Raw genomic sequence first — 19,911 nt, forward strand, 5'->3', positions numbered from 1 at the left:
AACATGGCGTATGGCCGTTTTCATTATCCGGTTTAGTGCAGAAAGATGGAACGTTAAAACCTATTTCATTTCATTTTATTTGGTAACAGGAAAAGATTATCATGTGATTTGTGAAGTGTAATATGCGTCCACTGTGTTTTATAGGAGAGAAACATTTCCGAAACTTTTTGAACTATATTAAAGTTGCAATTTCATATTTTTAAGTTATATTTTTAAAATTTATTAAAATAAAGCCTTAAAATAGATGGTATCTATAAACAGTCCTACCTTGTTAAAGATTAATCCTATTAATCCTATAATTCACTATTGCCAGTCGAGAAATTGGCAAAAATATCATTTTCATCTTCAAATTCCAACGTTTAAAGATAACTCCATGGTGGAGAATAGAAAACAAGGGAGGTAATTGGGAGGTAATTGTGTTATTATTTCCGGTGTAAATGAGTTTTAAGTGTGAGAATGACACCTATGATCGTATAATAGTGAGTTGACAACCTATTGAGCAAAAGACATAGAAATAATTATGTTTTGACTTTCTTAGAAAATATGAAATTGTAACTTTAAATTCCTCATCAAGACATACACCCATGTCCCATACAGGTGAAGGGATGTTGTATCTACACCCATGTCCCATACAGTAGGTGAATGGGGTATTGTATCTACACTAATGTTTAGCTCGTCATCTGTTAGACAACTCGAGCTTTAGAATAAATTCTATAAAAGTTTGATCTTAGTTAAATTCCTTTGTAAGAAATACACTTAGTCCCATACAGTAAAGAGGACAGGTATTTTATCTGAATCAATGTTAATTAAAGTCGTTTGGATCAATTCTACAATAGTTTTAGCTTGGCTTACTATCAACTTATCTGAGTCATCCAACACAGGTATGTTAAGTATAAAATTAACATTACCTTTCTTCCAATACAGGACTAAAGTGAACTGTTGCTCACTACTTTCAAATGACCAATTTGACGGAATCCGTTGTATTTCCATGATTTTCATCAATTCCCCGACCTGCCTGGGGATGAAATCAAACTTGCCATCTTGAGGAAGTAGAGGGATTTTGCCACGCTTGCCCGCCATCTGTTATAGTGAAAATTCTAAAATGTGTCACCACTTGTAGTCTATAATACAGGTATAATATTAATATCGATCCTCTCTCTACTGGTGACAGTATTATAGTCTGACGATCCATTATTTGTGTATTACGTGGCTGTACATACTGTCTTACGCAACTGTATATTAAGACGATCCTTTGTGTATTACGTAGCTGTATCTTATGACGGACGACTTTGTATTGCGTGTCCTATATTACAACGATCCATTGTTTTTGTATTATATGTGGCTTTATATTATGACGATCCATTGTTTGTGTATTACGTAGCTGTATCTTATGACGGACGACTGTGTATTACGTAGCTGTATCTTATGATGGACGACTTTGTATTGCGTGTCCTATATTATGACGATCGATTGTTTGTGTATTACGTGGCACTATATTCTGAAGATGTATTGTTGATGTATTCTGCATCTGTGTATTCTGACGATCCATTGTTGTGTATTACGTGACTGTATATTTTGACGATTCTTTACTTGTGATAATCAAATATTAAGACATTTGTATAATAACGAGCAATTGCTTGTGCATTACGTGATTGTATAATCTGACTGTTTATGACGTTTTTTACTTGTGACAGTTTTATATTCTGACGATATTTTCTGTGACTGTTTTTGACATTCTTAATTTATGACAGTTTTATATTATGGCGACACTTCCTGTGACGATTGTTTACGGTAACAGTTTTATTTTGTGACGGTTTGTATTGTGACGATCTTTTACTCGTGACGCTTTTGTATTGTGACGATCTTTTACTTTTGACGGTTTGCATTGTGACGATATTTTACTTGTGACGGTTTGTATCGTGACGATCTTTTACTTGTGACGGTTTGTATTGTGACGATCTTTTACTTGTGACGGTTTGTATTGTGACGATCTTTTACTTGTGACGGTTTGCATTGTGACGATATTTTCCTTGTGACAGTTTTGTATTGTGACGATATTTTACTTGTGACAGTTTTGTATTGTGACGATCTTTAACTTGTGGCGGTATTGTATTGTGACGATCTTTAACTTGTGGCGGTTTGTATTGTGACGATATTTTACTTGTGACAGTTTTGTATTGTGACGACCGTTTACTTGTGACGGTTTGTATTGTGACGATCTTTTACTTTTGACGGTTTGCATTGTGACGATATTTTACTTGTGGCAGTTTTGTATTGTGACGATATTTTACTTGTGACAGTTTTGTATTGTGACGATCTTTTACTCGTGACGGTTTGTATTGTGACGATTTTACTTGTGACGGTTTGTATTATGACGATTGTTTACTTGTGACGGTTTGTATTGTGACGATATTTTACTTGTGACAGTTTTGTATTGTGACGATCTTTTACTTGTGACAGTTTTGTATTGTGACGATCTTTAACTTGTGGCGGTTTTGTATTGTGACGATCTTTTACCTGTGACGGTTTGTATTGTGACGATCTTTTACTTGTGACGGTTTAGTATTGGGACCATCTTTACTCGTGGTGGTTTTGTATTGTGATGATCGTTTACTTGTAACGGTTTGTATTGGTACGATCTTTTACTTGTGAGGGTTTTGTATAGTTGTCATATTAAAATCTTTTATTTGTCACAAAACAATATTTTATGACATTTTTGTATTGTGACGATATTTTATTTGTTGCAGTATTGTAATGTGACGAACCTGTACTTGTGACGGTTTTGTATTGTGCCGATCCTGTACTTGTGGCGTTTTTGTATTAGGACGAACCTTTACTTGTGGCGGATTTGTATCGTGACGAACCTTTACTTGTGACTCTCTACTAATACAACGTTTACGAACATTTACTTGTGCCGGATGACGATGGCGATCCCATATTTCACACAGTTTATCACAATGTTTTCAGACAAGGTAAATGGTCTATATATTTACCTGTGACGTGATTTAAAAGTTATTTTACTTAAAGACACATTGTGGGAGATTAGATAACGAGTTGGCAGTTCGCACTATAATAGTTAAAAACTAGATAATGTAAAGGCAATTTGCTGAAAATTTAAGTCAAATTGATCCACTATGAACCCAGAAATAAGCGATCAAAAGTTCCGCATAGCCTCGGTCATCATTACTAAAGTCGGTACGACAAAAATCATAGTCTTGATTATCCATTTAATCGTTAAATCGAGAAGGAAAGTTATGCAGCAAATCGGATCATAATCCAACAGGCTAGCGTTGACATCGATGATGATATTTTACTTGTGACGTGATTTTATTAAGTTATTTCACTTAATGATGATATTTTACTTGTGACGTGATTTTATTAAGTTATTTCAATTAATGATGATATTTTACTTGTGACGTGATTTTATTATTATCCCTATGATACTTATGATTTTACTAGTGACGATATATTACTTGTAGACGTGATTTTATTAATGACAATGTTTACTGATTTTACTAATGACTATGTTTTATTATTTAATGTTTTAATTTTTTTTTATAATATGATTTTATTTATGACGATATTTCATTTGTGACGTGGTTTAACTAACGACGAACTTTATTGAGTGACATGATTTTATCAATGGTGTCAATTTATTTGTGACGTGATCATATCAATCATGTTTTAATAGTGACGTGTTTTTACTAATAAGGATATATTATTTGCGCTATCACTTTATCAATGAAGATATTTTACCCGAGACGGAATTTTACTAACGATATAAGTTTAACTGTTACGAGGTTTTACGAATGACGATGTTTTACATGCTGTAACGTTATTTTAATAGGGACCTTTCGCATCGGTACGAAAACGAAAACGTCATCGATTCGTGTGTACTTGTGACGTCAATCCGTAATGAATGTTCGGCCAGTGAAAAACGTTACGCGTATGGAGCTGGATTTACGTAGGTATGCAAACGAATATGTTTCTTGTCTCATATATTGAATTTTCCACCATTTTTCGAGGCCTTGTGTATATTGTTGATTTTGTAGAGTTCGTAGAATGTGCTGAAAAGCAATATTCTGCTTGATTTGTTGTACATCTACCAAAAAATCGATTGAAAACTTTGCCTTGACCGAGAAGTTCATGGAGTGGAAATTAACGCCATCTAGTTATTATCGTACGTCGGATTGCGAAACCGCGTGTTAGATAGGATACGAAAACGACAACGTAAACGAACATGTTCGTTTTGGTTTTCGTTTTCGTACCGATGCCAAAGGACCCTGATATCGACGATTGTGACGTGATTTTAATAATTATGACGTAATTACGTTATAACAATGATGATGCCAATTTACTTGTCTCGGTTTGGACTTTTTGTTGCAAAGTCGCATTATATCTGTGATGCAACTTCATTTGTGACGTTGCTGTTCTCGTGTCTTATGGGCAACAGAAGTTTTAAAAAATGTGTTAATATTTCACATTTACTACAATAGCAAAACTACAGGGTGTATTAAATGGAATAATGGGATATATATTTAATAATGAATGGTGAATATTAAATACAGGTGTTTGTGTAACAGCCAAGTATAACAATATATAATATATACCATACCCTATATATACACGTGGTAATAATACATGGTTTCCGTCAACTCAAGGTCGGTAATAATAGTATAAATAGGTTTGGTCAAAACATACCTACTAAATCAACTCTCTAAGGGTGGGGTCACATTGAAACAGTAATTATACGCGTACTTAAATACTGTTTAATAATAATTTATGGAACTTCAAGGGGAATTTTCTATTGTCATCATCGTCGACAGCCCCGAATATATTTTGTGTAATTTTGTAACTTGAAATGGGGTCTGAATCAATGTGCCCATGAGGGAATGTCGCCTACTCTTGAACGATTTCCAACTGTCGGGGTTTCTTTAACGTGCACGCCAACAAGCGATTTTCGTACCATCCGATCGATTAGACACTCTTCCTTGCCAGACTATCCGCCATGTACCACGGACAAAGAGAATGCAAGCTAAAACACCAACACCAAGATGGTATCCGCTACCTCCTGGTTAGTGAGTCAGCGGCTTACTCACTGGGGCACCGCAGCACTACTGACAAGACGAAACGATGCTGAAAAACCACCGACCACCGTGGACCCATGTAATTTTTTTAAGAGGTGAGGAAGTATAAGAAACCATTTTATTTGGTGTACGACACCTATCAACAATTCGGACGAAGACGAAACAATGCTGAAAAACCACAGATCACCGTGGCTCCGTGTAAAAAAATTTAAGAGGTGAGGAAGTACAAGAAAACATTTCATTTGGTGTACGACACTCATCAACAATTCAGACGGAGACTTCAGATATTTTTTTTAAACACGTAACCTCACCTCGGCACAATGGTCAATAGCCGAGTAACAGTGAATACCCAGTATCCTTATAAAGAACAAGCTTACACGGGAAACCGAGACCAGGACAAATTTGTATTCGCCAAACTCTAAATCACTTGAAATTTAAGGGTGGGATCTCTCAGGGCAGTGGTCATCAGCTGAGTAACCCGTAAATACCCTTATAAAGTATACACGGGGCACTATGCATTCGCCTGAAATCTAAATCACTTTTTGAAAGTTAAAGGACAATAATATTGGTGTCAGTCATTATCACATATATGTAATAGAACTGGTTAAACACGTTCCAGATATAATTTTAACACTGAGATCATTGCTGCGATAGATGCGTTATGAAGATTTCGAAAAAGGGAAGTGACGAACGCAAACGGAAAACACGACTTATTCTGATATATAACTGAAATTAAGTATAGAATGAATAAAAACCAGGGAATGCACGGACTATTTCTATATTTTTCTCGTTTTCACTTATCTATTGACAGTCAATTTTTTTTATGAATTATTAGATATCCTCCCACAGTCTCATATAGCAACTTTTGGTCTTCGAAGGTATTATTAGTGAGCAGAAATTCGCCCGTGTATCTGTTATCACTCGTCAGTCGTCACCCCAGTCAGTTATATAGAAGGATAACTCGTGTTTTCCTTTTGCGTTCGTCACTTCCCTTTCTTGAAATCTTTATAACGCATCAATCGTAGCAATCGATGATCTCTGTGTTAAAATCATATATGGAACGTGTTTAACCTGGCCCCAAGTTCACAAAGCATTCTCAGACTTAAATTGAGAATTTACTCAACTTTCAATCACTGTTTATGAGAAATATCTTTGATCCAGAATATTTTTTAGTTAAAATAAGGCAAACAATTTTGAGTAAATTCTTAACTTAAGTCTGAGAATGCTTTGTGAACTCGGGGTCAGTTCTATCACATATGTGATAATGACTGACAGCAATATTGTCCTTCAAGGGTGTGATCTCGATACAGTGGTCACCATCCGAGTAACCAACGAACAGTATAGACCGTGCAAATGTCGAAAAGGGTCAATGGGAGAGAGAGAGAGAGAGAGAGAGAGAGAGAGAGAGGTTTAATGTCCACTCGACACAAACTTGGTTATTTCGGGACTAACACATGGTTATTTCAATAATCCGCTTGCGCGTAGGGTCTTTAGCATTGGAAGGAAACCGGAGGACCCGGAGAAAACCCACGAGGTTAGGTCAATGGGCATTCACCTGAAATCTAAATCACTTGTGTAAAAAAAATGAAAATAGAACTTACTGAAAGCTTGACGTTTACCCATATGTTGATGTGAACGTGATTTCACGCCCTTTTTGGCGACCAACTTACGCAAATAAGTCACTTCTGGCAATTGTAATAATTCGTCTGAAAATTGAAAAACAAAACCTAAAAATATTAGCTTACAGATACAGGTAAATAAAAATTCAAAGGACAACTTTTCATTGACAGAGCATCGTCTCTGAGTGGCGGTCGCAAAATTATTTTTAAAAAACAAAACACGTGTGTTTGCAGTAATTCAGTCTCGTGTACACGACCCTCGAAATCAAAATAACATTCAATCGGCGAGGCTGAGATTGCTGTGTAGACATGGTTCATAGTCAATAAGTCTATTTTTTTCGGTCAAACTGGATTGAAAGTGCGAGAAATTGTGTTGATTTCCACGAGAAATAAATTGGCGCCAAACGCAACGCTAAAAGAAGAACAAAATGGCCGCTTACAGTCATCTTCAAATGGAAATGGCCGCTTACAGTCGTCTGATGAATATGCTGTTTATTATTATAATTTGGGGAATTACCAGGATCGTGATTCGTGCACGAAGCGGAAAAGGTCTAAGGTTTTTTGATCACTTTTAGCATAGGTAAATGCCGTTTATGAAAAGCTGCTCTGGTGGGTGAATGTAGGGGCGGTAGATGATAATGTGATGCCGTTTTGAATGAAAAGAAAATGTTCGAGTGGGATATAGAAAAAGTAGCATCTAGGTGATTAGGTGAATCTTTTTATTAGGAAGGGTAAAAATTCGTACAAATCAAGGATGTCGTGCTACAATATCGCCGATGAAAAATAGTTAATACTATAGATACATTTACGATAACAGCAACGATGGTGACTTAAAACAATTATATGAATGTCGGACGGTGAATAATTAACTAGTGTCTGTGACATAGTTTAACAACAGTTTTAATAATCTACGGATAATTTTGATATTTTATTTAGTCAACAAAGTACCAGCACTGTACCAAACCAAACGAAGTTTTTGGGGCTTCGTTGCCCCCAAAAAGATAAAGGGTGTGTGTGTGTCGTCTGTGTTTTCTGTCCTTCACTAACAAGACTCTACTTTTCTGCTCCAAACTGGCTAATAAGACATGCAGAGTGCTGTGATGGAGTTGTACACGGGGTCTTGCCAGACCCTCCAACCTACACTACGGACAATGATTAACCACATCCGAAAATTCCGAGGAACTTTCTCGGGCAACAAAGCCAGCACCTTAGTTAATAAGCCACCGTGGAAATGAGGGGGTCGCGGTGGCTAAGTGGGTAAGACGCTGGCTCGCTAGCCTGGACGTCGGATGTTCGATCCCTGCATTGGCCGAGAAAGTTCATCCAGATTTTCCGGCGTGGTTCCCCCTTGTCAGTGATGCAGGACGAAGGGCCTGACAAGGACAGCTGTCTAGTCGTTCGGATGGGACGAAAAACCGACGTCCCGTGCACGTAAAAGATCCCTTGACAGTTAATTGGACGTAGTGCCGCTATCCGGGCAAAATTTCCCTCATAGCACACTGTATTGCGTATGTCCGTCTTCATTAGCACAGTTCGGGGCAGAACATTAGCACAGTTCGAGGCAGAACAGTAGGAAGTTAAACCCCATTTCATTTCATTTCCATGGAAATGAACGGCGGTATCGGTGTTACAATAGGTCAAGGGACACAACTCCATTTTTTTGCATCAACGAATGTAATGAAGAGTGAAATGAAATGAAATGGGACGTATAAAAAAGCATTAAAAGACAAAATCATCTTGGCACCGTGCTAATATGTTTGGGGAAATTTAGCAGGAAATAATTCTCCGCTCCATCGGGGCATGATTCCATGACTGAGCGAAGTTTCGACAATAATAAAATACTTCTCTGGACTTGGTCAATTACACAGGACACAGTTCAATGAAAAACAATTACAGTTTATTACTGAGCGAATTTTCCACCAGGCTTCTATAGTCTTTATCAAGCCATGTCGAAGCATCGCTCAGTATGATGAACAGTAATTTTATTCCATAAAGTTGTATCATTTAAGCTTATATTTCCAGTTCACAGTTGGCTTGGCATTGAAACAATTTAACAATTCGTCGTGGTTTGTTTGGCAGTTCGCTTTGATTAACTACAATTTCCTACAGTGGTTATCGTTTTTCTGCGTCTTACTTGTCGCCAACTCGACAGTTGCCACACATTTTACCATTTTCGTTTTACCGTTGGGTTTTGTTTTGTTTTATTTTTCAAATTATTCACCTTGTCTCTCTATTTTCTTTGCTTCTAGAAATTGGGCGGCAAAAAGATAAACATCTGCTGGCTGAACACGAATACAGGTTCTAGCTAATTTCTCCATATAATATTGGAAGCCTTGGGGTAGTCTGTGCTTCCAGTAGGCCTTGTCGATCGTCTTCTGTCTGGTAGCCATGGCGACACAATATCTAATACTGTATTCTTGTTATGGAATGCTCTGTGAATACAAGAAAAAAGCAACGGTTCATGTGAAAGCTTATTATTAAAATTAACATAGTCATCTTATAGTTGGGACATCTTTGTTTCTTTTTCTGGGAGTCGGGGTGCCTCTGTGCTTAAGGCACTGTTTCTCACAAACCAGGAGGCCCGGGATTCCATCCCGGTCACGTGATTATCAGTGGCGCAGTGCGGAGGAACTGGCAAGAGTGCTAGTCATTCGGATGGAATAAAGAAAAAACAGTCCCATGTAGGCCCAACACTATCTATGCTATGGCATGCGTGTAAAACAACCCTTGACATTATTTGGACCTCGATCCCTGATCACATAGCACATATATACTGAGATACTGCACAGCACATACGTCCAGCTTCATTTGGCCTACCGGTAGCCTAGTTGGTGCAGTTAAGTAAGACGTTGAAGCCAATTTCATTTCATTAACATGATTAATTAAGACTAGCTAGCCTACATGAACTTATGCTCTGCCAAAAAAGGCTGTGACCACGTGATATCATCATAATGCTTTACCCACACTCAACAGAAAAGAGGTGGAGAAAATAAACCCAACTAGTTAACTCAAAATTATGACCGTATGATGAAAATTATTCTATGCATTAAAACCCTATGAATAAAGCTCCAACCAAAGGCCATTGATGGCACTGGGTTGACCTAATTGACCTCATAGTACTCATGTCATACTCATACTAGATTGTTGCCAACGTCAACTGAAAAGATTTCCAAAGCTAGGCCCTACTACACTAACTAGACTAGTAGGGTTGCTCCAGTAAAAACTTTCAATTCCCTATGCACGTCACTGGGTTTAGGAAATGTAGCCGTACGTTTAGACTAGTTCGTCGAGGTGTCCTACACGTGTGAACTGGCCTGTAGAAACTAGGCCTTCGTGGTGTATTAATTAGCGGCTGAAAACGTCACGTCACGTGTTTTAGTAGGCCTATCGGTTATTCTTGACTTTAGCCTGTGTGTAAAAATTAAAAAGCTCGAAGAGACAAGTGCAGCGACCTCTCGTGTTTGTGGAAATATTTCACTCTAGACCTAGTCCTCCTAGTGGAATAATTTTTTTTCTTATTATTTTTTAAATTTAATTAGATCTAGCCTAGATCAGATAAGACCCGAAAAAAGTTAAAAGTAGAATTTTATTCTAGGGAGAAATTAGAGTTAGAGATAAAAAAAAAAACTTTGAGAAATCAATGAAATATGAAAAGCAAGCTAGGTTAATTCAATAAAATGGGCGTTGCTTATTCTATTGGTTAACCTTTTCTATTAAATAATCCAATCAGAATGCACTTAAGGCGATAAATCACTAGGAAAACAAACGATAACACTTACCCAAATCATAAAATATTGACATTGTTACCAGGGCGATGACTTGTTTATCTGTGACGTCATAAAGCAGTTTTCCGCAGAAATCATTAAAAATAATATGGAAACATTGGAAATACGATCATAAGTTAGACAAATAAGTTAGTATTATCATGCATATTTTCTTTTCCTAACCAGTTGATATTTTAAATAAGAAATCAATGACTCAAATTTTACCTCCTTGATTTATTAACCAATGAAAAACAAGAGAAGAAAATATCTGCTCTCCTGAGAAAATGTCAGCCTCCACGGAACTTATCTTAATTCATCGACTTTGAGATTTGATTGCCCATTAGTGCAATTAAATTGATAGGCAATCGCGCGATTGATAATTACGTCTGGTCACCATGGTTAGATAGTTAGGTAAGTGTACGTTGTAGATAATATTTTTGAAAATTGTACTTTGGACCACTCCATTTTCCAAAAAGCATTTCAACCTGGGGCTGGGCCGACGCAGACAATTTTCAGACACAACTGACGAAGGCTACATGTATTCACTTGACTTTGCCTATAATTCTACTGACGATTCGATTGCTGTATCCCCAACAGTGCTACAAATAGTAGGTTTGCATTTTCTTAGCTTACTTACTTTAAATACGAGCTACATGCCGGAGGATGGGGTGCAACAAGGTACATGTAATTAGTATTAATTACAAGTCGGAAGTCCAAGGTGCAGAGAGGTATATTGCACATGCATTGACTTATTTAATTTAATGAGCCACCATTGAACAACAATAAAACTTATGTGAAATAGATGGACTGGATATATATGTCCGGTTAAATTAAGGGGGTCGAATGGTCCAACGCTGTGCAGGAGAACCGCACTACACGCAAAACAAAACTGACAAGCTCATAATCTCTTGTCATTAACACACCATTGAGTCAAGTGTCATGATTTCAGTCTCATTAACCTTGTATGTGAGATTTTGACAAGACTGGGTTCCGTCTGCCCAACCTTCTGGGGATTTTTCCTTGTCCTCCGGCTTCTTTACCTGTAAAGACCTCAATGTGCAAGCAAATTTTTTAAATAAAATTGTACCAAATTAGTACCTATAGCTAATTAAAGTCGAGTGAATGTTACACTCTAACCTCTCTCTCTCTAAGGTGAATTATCCCTCATAGCACACTCTGCATAGTTTATGCTTTTCCATTACCTGGGCTGTTGTAGAAAAGTATAGGGCTTCCCCTCCCTGCTATTAAGTCCTACAATGTATGTGCAAGCACTGTCTTCATTAGCCCAGTCGGAGCAGAACAGTAAGACGATAAACCCCATTTCATTTCTGTATGCATAAGCAAAATTTTAAATAAAATTTGTACCATATTAACCAAAATAACCTAGTTTAGGTTGAGTGGATGTTAAACTCTATTCTTTCTCTCTCACGATTAATTTTTAATTATCCCTCATACCACACTGTATAACATACATGTATGCTGGCTTCTTCATTACCCTGATGTAAAAAAGTAGGACGTTAAACCCCATTTCATTCCTTTCTTCAGCTCTTGCTAATCTCTGTATGGTCCTTTTGATACATCTCACTCCACTACCTTGAACACCACAAATTCCCCAAGATATCATATTTTTAATCATCTAATATACATATAAAATATAAGTTATATTATTTATTTCAGTTATTAGGATATGTTAAACCCCATTTCATTTCATTTATTTCAGTTTTAAGATGTTTAAGATAGGAGATTTAGATTTATCTCTGTTCTGTACCTGTTTATTGGCATGGGTAGCTGTCTACTATTTGTTGTTTTATCTGTTTCCAACACGAGGAGCTGAATGGCAGTGTCGGACAATTACAGTCAGTCATGCAGTAGTCATTAGTTTTATGGCAGGCTGGTGTTGTTTTATTCAGGGACCATGGCCGCTTACAGATGCAGGTTAGTAATTAAAACTCGGACCCACAATGGCCTACATGTATCAGAGGGCTTTTAATGACCGTGAAGCCAACTCAGACAGGTTTGAACCTAATGGAAAATGAATATATTGAAAATTTCAGTCAGATTTCTTTATTCTATGCAAAGCTATGATTAAATTTCCTTTGTTTGTATTTCAAGGGAGTTCATCCCGATTTTCCGATGTGGTTTCCCCTTGTCAGTTATGCAGGACGGAGGGCCTGACAAGGACAGCTGTCTAGTCCTTCGGATGACATGGAAAACCGAGGTCCCGTGTAAACATTGGAATGCACGTAAAAGATCCCTTGGCAGTTGGAATTCGATATAAGAGTAGGCGATAGTGCCGCTGCCCGGGCAAAATTTCCCTCATAGCACACTGTATGGCGTATGCCCGTCTTCATTAGCCCAGTATAGGAGCAGAACAGTAGGACGTTAAACCCCATTTCATTTCATTTCATTTGTATTTCAAGGGAACCTAACATACGTTTACAGATTGTAACAGCTACAATTTGCTTAAACATACATTATGGGAGATTTGTTATTGAGTTGGCAGTTCTCACTATATTATTAATAGTTAAAAACTAGATATGTAAAGGCAATTTGCTGAAAATGTCATTCAAATTAATCCACTATGAACCAAGAACTAAGCGGTTGAAATTTCCGGCTAGCCTTGATCATCATTACTAAAGTCAGTACGATAAACAGCATAGTCTCTATTATCCATTTAATCGTTAAATCGTGAAGGAAAGTTATGCAGTAAATCAGCTCATAATCCACTAAAGATCGCAGGCTAGCGATGCCATCTAGAGTTGATTATGGTCTGGATAGGTTAATTAATGTCTAATTAATAATTTTGACAACATTTCAGGCCTAAAGAAAGACCTGCAATAGGCAGATTTAGCTCTCGCATAATACCATGTTTAAGTTATTTTATCTTGTCTGTATTTCAGGGGGACCTAACACACATTTACAGATTGTAACAGCCACGATATCTTTAAGTTATTTTATCTTGTCTTTATTTCAGGGGGACCTAACACACGTTTACAGATTGTAACAGCCACGATATGTTTAAGTTATTTTATCTTTGATTTTTCATGGTGTTTATATTATCAGACAGAAGGTAAACCATTTAATTATACTAAAACCCGGTTAGTGCTAAATGATAAGGCTAGCTCAATTTTTCGTCATAGGTCATGAGATGTAAACAGGGCTAGCGCTAATCTTAACTCTGGACCTAGCCCCAAAGCTTACCCTAACCCTAACCTTCAATTGCGCCAACAATCACATGCCCTAACCTTACATCACAATTCATAATCAGGTCAATATTTACCAAGAAAACAACAGGGTAAATGAATAATTGATATTTTTATTCCTGCTGATATTGAAGAAATATCACAGTATTGATTCAATATCAGAATAAGGACCAAAACAATTTATGAGTGTTTGTGTATCTAGTGATAATGTGTGACATGGATAATTAAGAGTGACAGGTTACTTACCGAAGCGACAAAAAGAACATAAAACAGAATTGTGATTCACAGTCCCATGATTCAATACATGAATCGTGATAAGGTGGATTACGATATATCGTGCCAGCTCTAGAGGGAGAGAGAGAAATGGGGTTTAACGACCACTAGGTCATTTCAGGACTAATGTATGGTTCAATTTTATTTCAATAACTTTCCTGCGCGTTGGGGTCTTTAGCAGTGAGAGGACCCGAAGAAAACCCACAAGTTTGGACAGGCAACCATACTCCTTGTTACGTACAACTGGGGAATCGAAACCACGCCAGTTGACTCAATGACAGACCTTGTGATACAGCGCGTACATGCTAACCATTCGGCCATCCAGTGGAATACGGAATGTTAGCTAAGATCTTGTAATTTTTTGTATAAGTGGTAGTTGTGGAAGAATCCTGTGCAAGTAATCCTGGATCTCAGTGATAAGGCCAAGGAAGAGCTGGATAACCATAATACTTCGCTGACCTGATTATGAATCGTGATACGAATCGTAACGTAGTACCTGAATTGCTATACATGTATGTATCGTATCGTGACTGCAGTGGCAATATGGTGCCGTCCAGGTTAAATGCACATCCCTAGCCGTGCATACATGATAATAGAGAAAAAATTCACTCTTCTAGTCTCAAATTGTATCCAGGCTAAATTAACTGTTTTAATCTCCAAAATGTTTCATTTAAATTTGATAATATTATGATTTTTTTTTTGTAGGATTTACAATGCTGCTGCACCATTTTCTCAGTATTATAGGACTCTTAGTCACGTTACTAGTCGGAAAATATGGCACAGAACTCGTAGCAACCATATGTGGAGGGGAGATAACTAACCCTCTATTGCAGTTACGATGGTTTCTACGGGAAACGGGTCATAAAAATAGTTTAGCTGCTGAAGTTGTTGATTGGATGTTTGTCTGTTCCTTCGGATTCATGCGTCTAGGCGTCGGAACTATTTTGTTGTACTGCTATTTCACACAACCGACTGACAACCTCGGTAGATTCGGTGCTGTTTGTATATATTCGCTGGGCGTTATTTTCTGGGTAAACATAATGCAGTTTGCTTTCAAAAAATATTCTGGAAAGAACAGAAAGAAAAGAACACCTAGAAATAAATCTGAAGGGGAGGTAACTACAAATGGTTTAAATGGAGTCAAATCTCAGAAGACATTAAACAGTGAATATATTAATAGTATTCCATCTCAGGGAGAGCTCAAGAGAGCCAATGGCTGTTTGAATTTTGACAAAAAGCATCTGGTGCACCGAAAACGAAATGGTGTCGTAAAACAAGACAGACTATAAAATTGGCAGCAGATGAAAACAAATATTTTATTTATAATAAATTATTTAGGCCAACCAAAAATTTACTGGTTCTCTGACAGTCAGAGCACTACATTTATTTCACCAAATTGTTTATAGGAATATATGATTATCCAGTATCATTTATTTCATCAAACTGTTTATAGGAATATATGATTATCCAGTATCCTTTATTTCATCAAACTGTTTATAGGAATGTATGATTATCCAGTATTATTTATTTCATCAAACTGTTTATACAAATGTATGATTAGCCAGTATCATTTATTTCATCAAACTGTTTATAGGAATATATGATTATCCAGTATCATTTATTATTGGGAATATCAGCGAACCAGAATAGGTTTTTTTTTCATGACCTTAAGATGTATTATATACTGGGCCCTTATTCACGAAAACTTAAACTAAGATAAAATCGAAATTTTAAGAAATACTGCAATTCGATTGGCTGACCAGTAAAATCAATTTGCATATATCCAATGAAGTTGCAGCATTTCTTAAAATTTCGATTTTATCTTAGTTTAAGTTTTCGTGAATCAGGGCCCTGTTCAGCAATTTAAAATGGATGTTCAAATTTTGTACAGATTTATTTTGTGATGTTAAATGTTTTACTCTTATACCAGTGGTTCTCAACTCTTTTTGGGTAACGGCACACCTTGGAATACATGAAAAACTAGCGGTGCACCTTGGAACACATGAAAACATAGCGGCACACCTGGCTAAATGTATATGAAAAATATTTCAGTTTTGCAAAATAAAAACATGACAAGTCATAGACGGCATACAACCGTAGACACTGACTAGTCATGGATACATATAATGACTCAAACTAAATAAACAAAAACACAGCTATGAAATTATCAGTAGACACCAGTGAATACTCATTTTGGGTCACAGGGTTTTTTACCCTTGCCGTTCAAAATTCTGGTTGAGAATCACTGCTCTATACAATAGACATGTAGAATAGTTTCACTTTTAGCTTATTGATAAAGATACCCTAGTCTTTATCCATTATCCTACAAAAGAGTCCATATATGTAAAAGATTTCAAGTAATTCTAAAGCAGTCAAGAAAATATATATCATTTCCTCAAACTATTCCATCCTCGTAGATTTAGTGATTTGCCCATAATTAGGCCTTATCTCAGGAGGATTATATACAGCCTTAAATTTTAATGGGACGTAGACTTGATCATACAAGGATTATTCATTCCTAAATTTTAAAGGGGGGGTTGAATGGCCGAATGGTTATCATAAAGCCTGTCATTGAGTCAACTGGTGTGGTTTTGAATCCCCGGTTATACGTGACAAGGAGTAGGGTCGCCTGTCCAACCTCATGGGTTTTCTCCGGGTCCTCCCACTGCTAAAGACCCCTACGCGCAAACGAATTATTGAAATAAAATTAAACCATATGTTAGTCCCGAAATGACCTAGTTTGTGTCGAGTGGACGTTAAACCCCATTTCTCTCTCTCTCTCTCTCAAATTTTAAAGGGGAAAAACTTCTGTTATCTTCATGGTAAAACATACCACCAGCATGATGCTTACATTTGTTGCAAAGATGCTTGGATTTACCAGAATATATCATGAAATGGTGATTTATTGAGAAAGAGTGTATGAGTTCCAAAACTTTATATTACATGTACCTTGGCAGTTGGAATTCGATATAAGAGTAGGCTGTAGTGCCGCTGCCTGGGCAAAATTTCCCTCATAGCACACTGTATGGTGTATGCCCGTCTTCATTAGCCCAGGTTAGGAGCAGAACAGTAGGACGTTAAACCCCATTTCATTTCATTTCATTTATATTACATGTAAGTTTAAATCATGTAATTTATTTTAAATCTATTTTATATTATTGTATATTTATATACAGGGTGTAAATATTTCCTAATTTGTTATCTTGAACTATGTCTATATTTATAATTACACATGTAGGTGCCAATTGCCAAATATATACGAAGCATATTTTTGTTACAACTACAGTAGTTGTAATTGTGCTTATGCCAACTAAATCAGCAACTCAGGACAACAGAATTAGGAGCGTTTGTGTCGACGAATCGGAAATGATAGCGATCACATTTACACATGGTTGTTAATTAATTTATCAATAAACTGACTAATGCCTTAAAAGATGCACCCAAAACGTATGGTCTGTCTTGCCACAATTGTATTATTACGTTATTGTCAATATCATTGACGCTTAAAAAGTGGATGCCTTTGATAGCTTCCATTTTTCCTAGTTGCTGCTAGTTGAAACAGTTTGCAGAAAGTTGAACATGGGCAGGTGGATTCAACTGATTGGAACTAGCTGCTTTGGGTTGTACGAGGTACCCATTTTCAGTTGAAGCCAGTTGCCCTCAGTTGTAAGGTCAACATAAGCCCCTCTTAAAACATTTTCAATTTATCATATCTTTGTAAATACTCAATCTATGTAATTGAACCATTTTTGGACTGATATTTCCTTTAAATATTCAACTTTCGCCATATTATAGTTTGCAAGGGATTCACAATCTCCTCAATTAATGTTCAGAAATCAATACCCCAAATTTTAGCTCTTGGCCAAAGAAGGGCCTGAATTCTTATTAAATTTTAGTTGAAGATTTTTTGAATAAGGCTTTTGATTATCTACTCTGTAGCTAATAATCCTACATTGATTTGTATATAATAAAAAAAACCTATCTATTTTTGATATGTCACTTTCCACAACCTCACATTTTTTTTTTTACTTCATTTGAAAAAATTACTTGTTTAACATTCTTACATGTTCTTATCTTATCTTTGCTCAAAATATTGGATCAAATTAAAAAGCATCTTTGATTTCACCAGTGGTATGTTTCCCTTCTACTCCACATAGAATGTAAGGATGCTACTAGAGATACCATGGATGAATAAAAAGATACCCTACACAAGGTATATGTATATAGTTTGTAATAGTGTGTATGATGCATGTTTAAATATGATGTTTTCTTGACGACATGATGTTTGTGTCGAATGGACATTAAACCCCCATTTCTCTCTCTCTGATGAGAATTTGAACAAAATTTTTTACTATTGTTTGAAAATTGCCTTGAGCCCCAAGATCAATATCTTCTCTGATACACAAACAGAACCATGGCTCTTGTATTAGTCATATTTACCATTCTTGAATGATTGGCTTTAGAAATGACAAATCCAGAGAATTTCACCTGTCAGTTAAAATTCATGGTTTTGTTGTATAAGATGACTTTTTAAAAAACAATATATAAACCTAGATATAATGCTAAAAATTATCATATTCTTTGAATAATATATCTTGCTGATTTTAAACATTCATTATTCAAGAGCTAAATCTGCCTATTACAGGTCTTTCTTTAGGCCTGAAATGTTATATAAACTATTACCGGTATTTAGACATTTATTAACATGACAAAACCATAATCAACCCTCGATGCTATTGGATCTCTCCGATATTAAGTAGATTTGACAAGTTAAGCTATATTTTGATTTAATTTAAAAATGGAGAAGCAATTAATGCACAAATCTTGTTCAACCTTGAAAGGCTGATATATTCGCTCGCAATAGAGTAATTTGAATTAAATTTATCTATTTTTGAACTATTATAGCAAGAACAGTCAGCTCTTTATCTAAATAATACATAATGTATCTTTAAGTAAACAAAATATGCCAAAAATTGACAATACCCCTAAATACCCATTTCTTGAAAATGTCAAATTCATCAGCGGGAAGATTAATCTTTCTCAGGTGTTTGAAAGTTTTAATTATTGATGCTAAATATAGACATTATGTATTTTGGTTAACATCACATGGTGTCAAATGTCAAACTAATATGATTTAAGTTGCAGATAACTGAATTATTCTCAATCTGGTCGATTAGACCACAGCAAACCCTGGCTTATATATTTCTATTAATTGTACCAGTCTCTATTTTTAAATTAACTTGTCTATGTATTTTTATTATATTCTTCTATGTCTAATATCTCATTCCCTCCACTAATTTTTTTTTTATCTATATGCCAACATTGGATTGTGGTTGTATATATATTGTTATCATCTCAATCTGTCGACTTCTCATTCACTATTACTTGGGACTGTTCTAGAGGCTATAGTTTTCATTTGATTGACATGAAGTTTATACACAGTATAAGTTCATGAGATGAAGAATCCTGTTGATTACTGCCAGAGTTATTGTCCCTGATCATATTTTAAAATCTTTTGGACCATCTGCTAGTAGCTGAAGTTACATCAATTATCCAGTTGATTTGACATTTTATACAGTGTTTATGTCCATAAGACAAAGAAACCTGTAATAACTCGAAACATGTGGATTTTCAACGATTTGCAATAACTCGAACATTTTATTAGTCATCAATTAGCTGTTGTGAGGGGCGTATGATTCGTTGCCTGGCAACCTATCCTTATTTTAACATGGGCATAATACACTTAGTTTGTTTGTTTATTGAATGTTTATTGAATATTCCTTCTAGAGCTTCATCTTTCACAATATTATAGTTTGCAACAATCTGATTAAAATACAAATCTATATTTCGTTGCTTTTTTTTTTTTATTCTTTTTTTTTTATTATTCTTTTGATGGCCTACACTAAAAAACGAAATTTTGAACTATAAAAAACCGAAACGAATTAGGATCTGTGTTTTAATAAGA

General features: G+C 36.0%; 1 protein-coding gene and 1 long non-coding RNA gene across 3 annotated transcripts; one reads left to right on the forward strand and one right to left on the reverse strand.

Moving 5' to 3' along the window:
• The first annotated feature begins 2,896 nt into the window (after window positions 1-2,896).
• LOC126829885 (TLC domain-containing protein 5) lies at window positions 2,897-15,311 on the forward strand. 2 transcript variants are annotated; one of them, XM_050560058.2, is made up of 4 exons: window positions 2,897-2,972; window positions 12,191-12,405; window positions 13,445-13,540; window positions 14,652-15,311. In XM_050560058.2, exons 2-4 carry the CDS (start codon window positions 12,198-12,200, stop codon window positions 15,233-15,235), a joined length of 888 nt encoding a protein of 295 aa, XP_050416015.1. In that variant the 5' UTR covers window positions 2,897-2,972; window positions 12,191-12,197; the 3' UTR covers window positions 15,236-15,311. The 2 variants fall into 2 exon arrangements, with proteins under 2 accessions (XP_050416015.1, XP_050416016.1); XM_050560059.1 differs by lacking the exon at window positions 2,897-2,972 and adding an exon at window positions 10,752-10,881.
• Window positions 6,689-10,529, reverse strand: LOC126829890 (uncharacterized). The gene is made up of 3 exons (XR_007683572.1): window positions 10,486-10,529; window positions 8,928-9,138; window positions 6,689-6,793 (listed from the first exon to the last, which is right to left on the reverse strand). It is a non-coding gene; the product is annotated as an uncharacterized LOC126829890 (long non-coding RNA).
• Window positions 15,312-19,911: the final 4,600 nt, after the last annotated feature.

The sequence above is a fragment of the Patella vulgata genome, chromosome 8 (assembly GCF_932274485.2).
Source record: "Patella vulgata chromosome 8, xgPatVulg1.2, whole genome shotgun sequence".
NCBI lineage: Eukaryota > Metazoa > Mollusca > Gastropoda > Patellidae > Patella > Patella vulgata.

Excerpts from the sequence above, each read along its gene's own strand:
- LOC126829885 (XM_050560058.2), top strand. The coding sequence starts at position 12,198 with ATGTTTAAGATAGGAGATTTAGATTTATCTCTGTTCTGTACCTGTTTA. Across the intron at positions 12,406-13,444 it reads ATGGCCGCTTACAGATGCAG|GGGGACCTAACACACGTTTA; the intron begins GTTAGTAATTAA and ends TCTTTATTTCAG. Across the intron at positions 13,541-14,651 it reads TTTATATTATCAGACAGAAG|GATTTACAATGCTGCTGCAC; the intron begins GTAAACCATTTA and ends TTTTTTTTGTAG.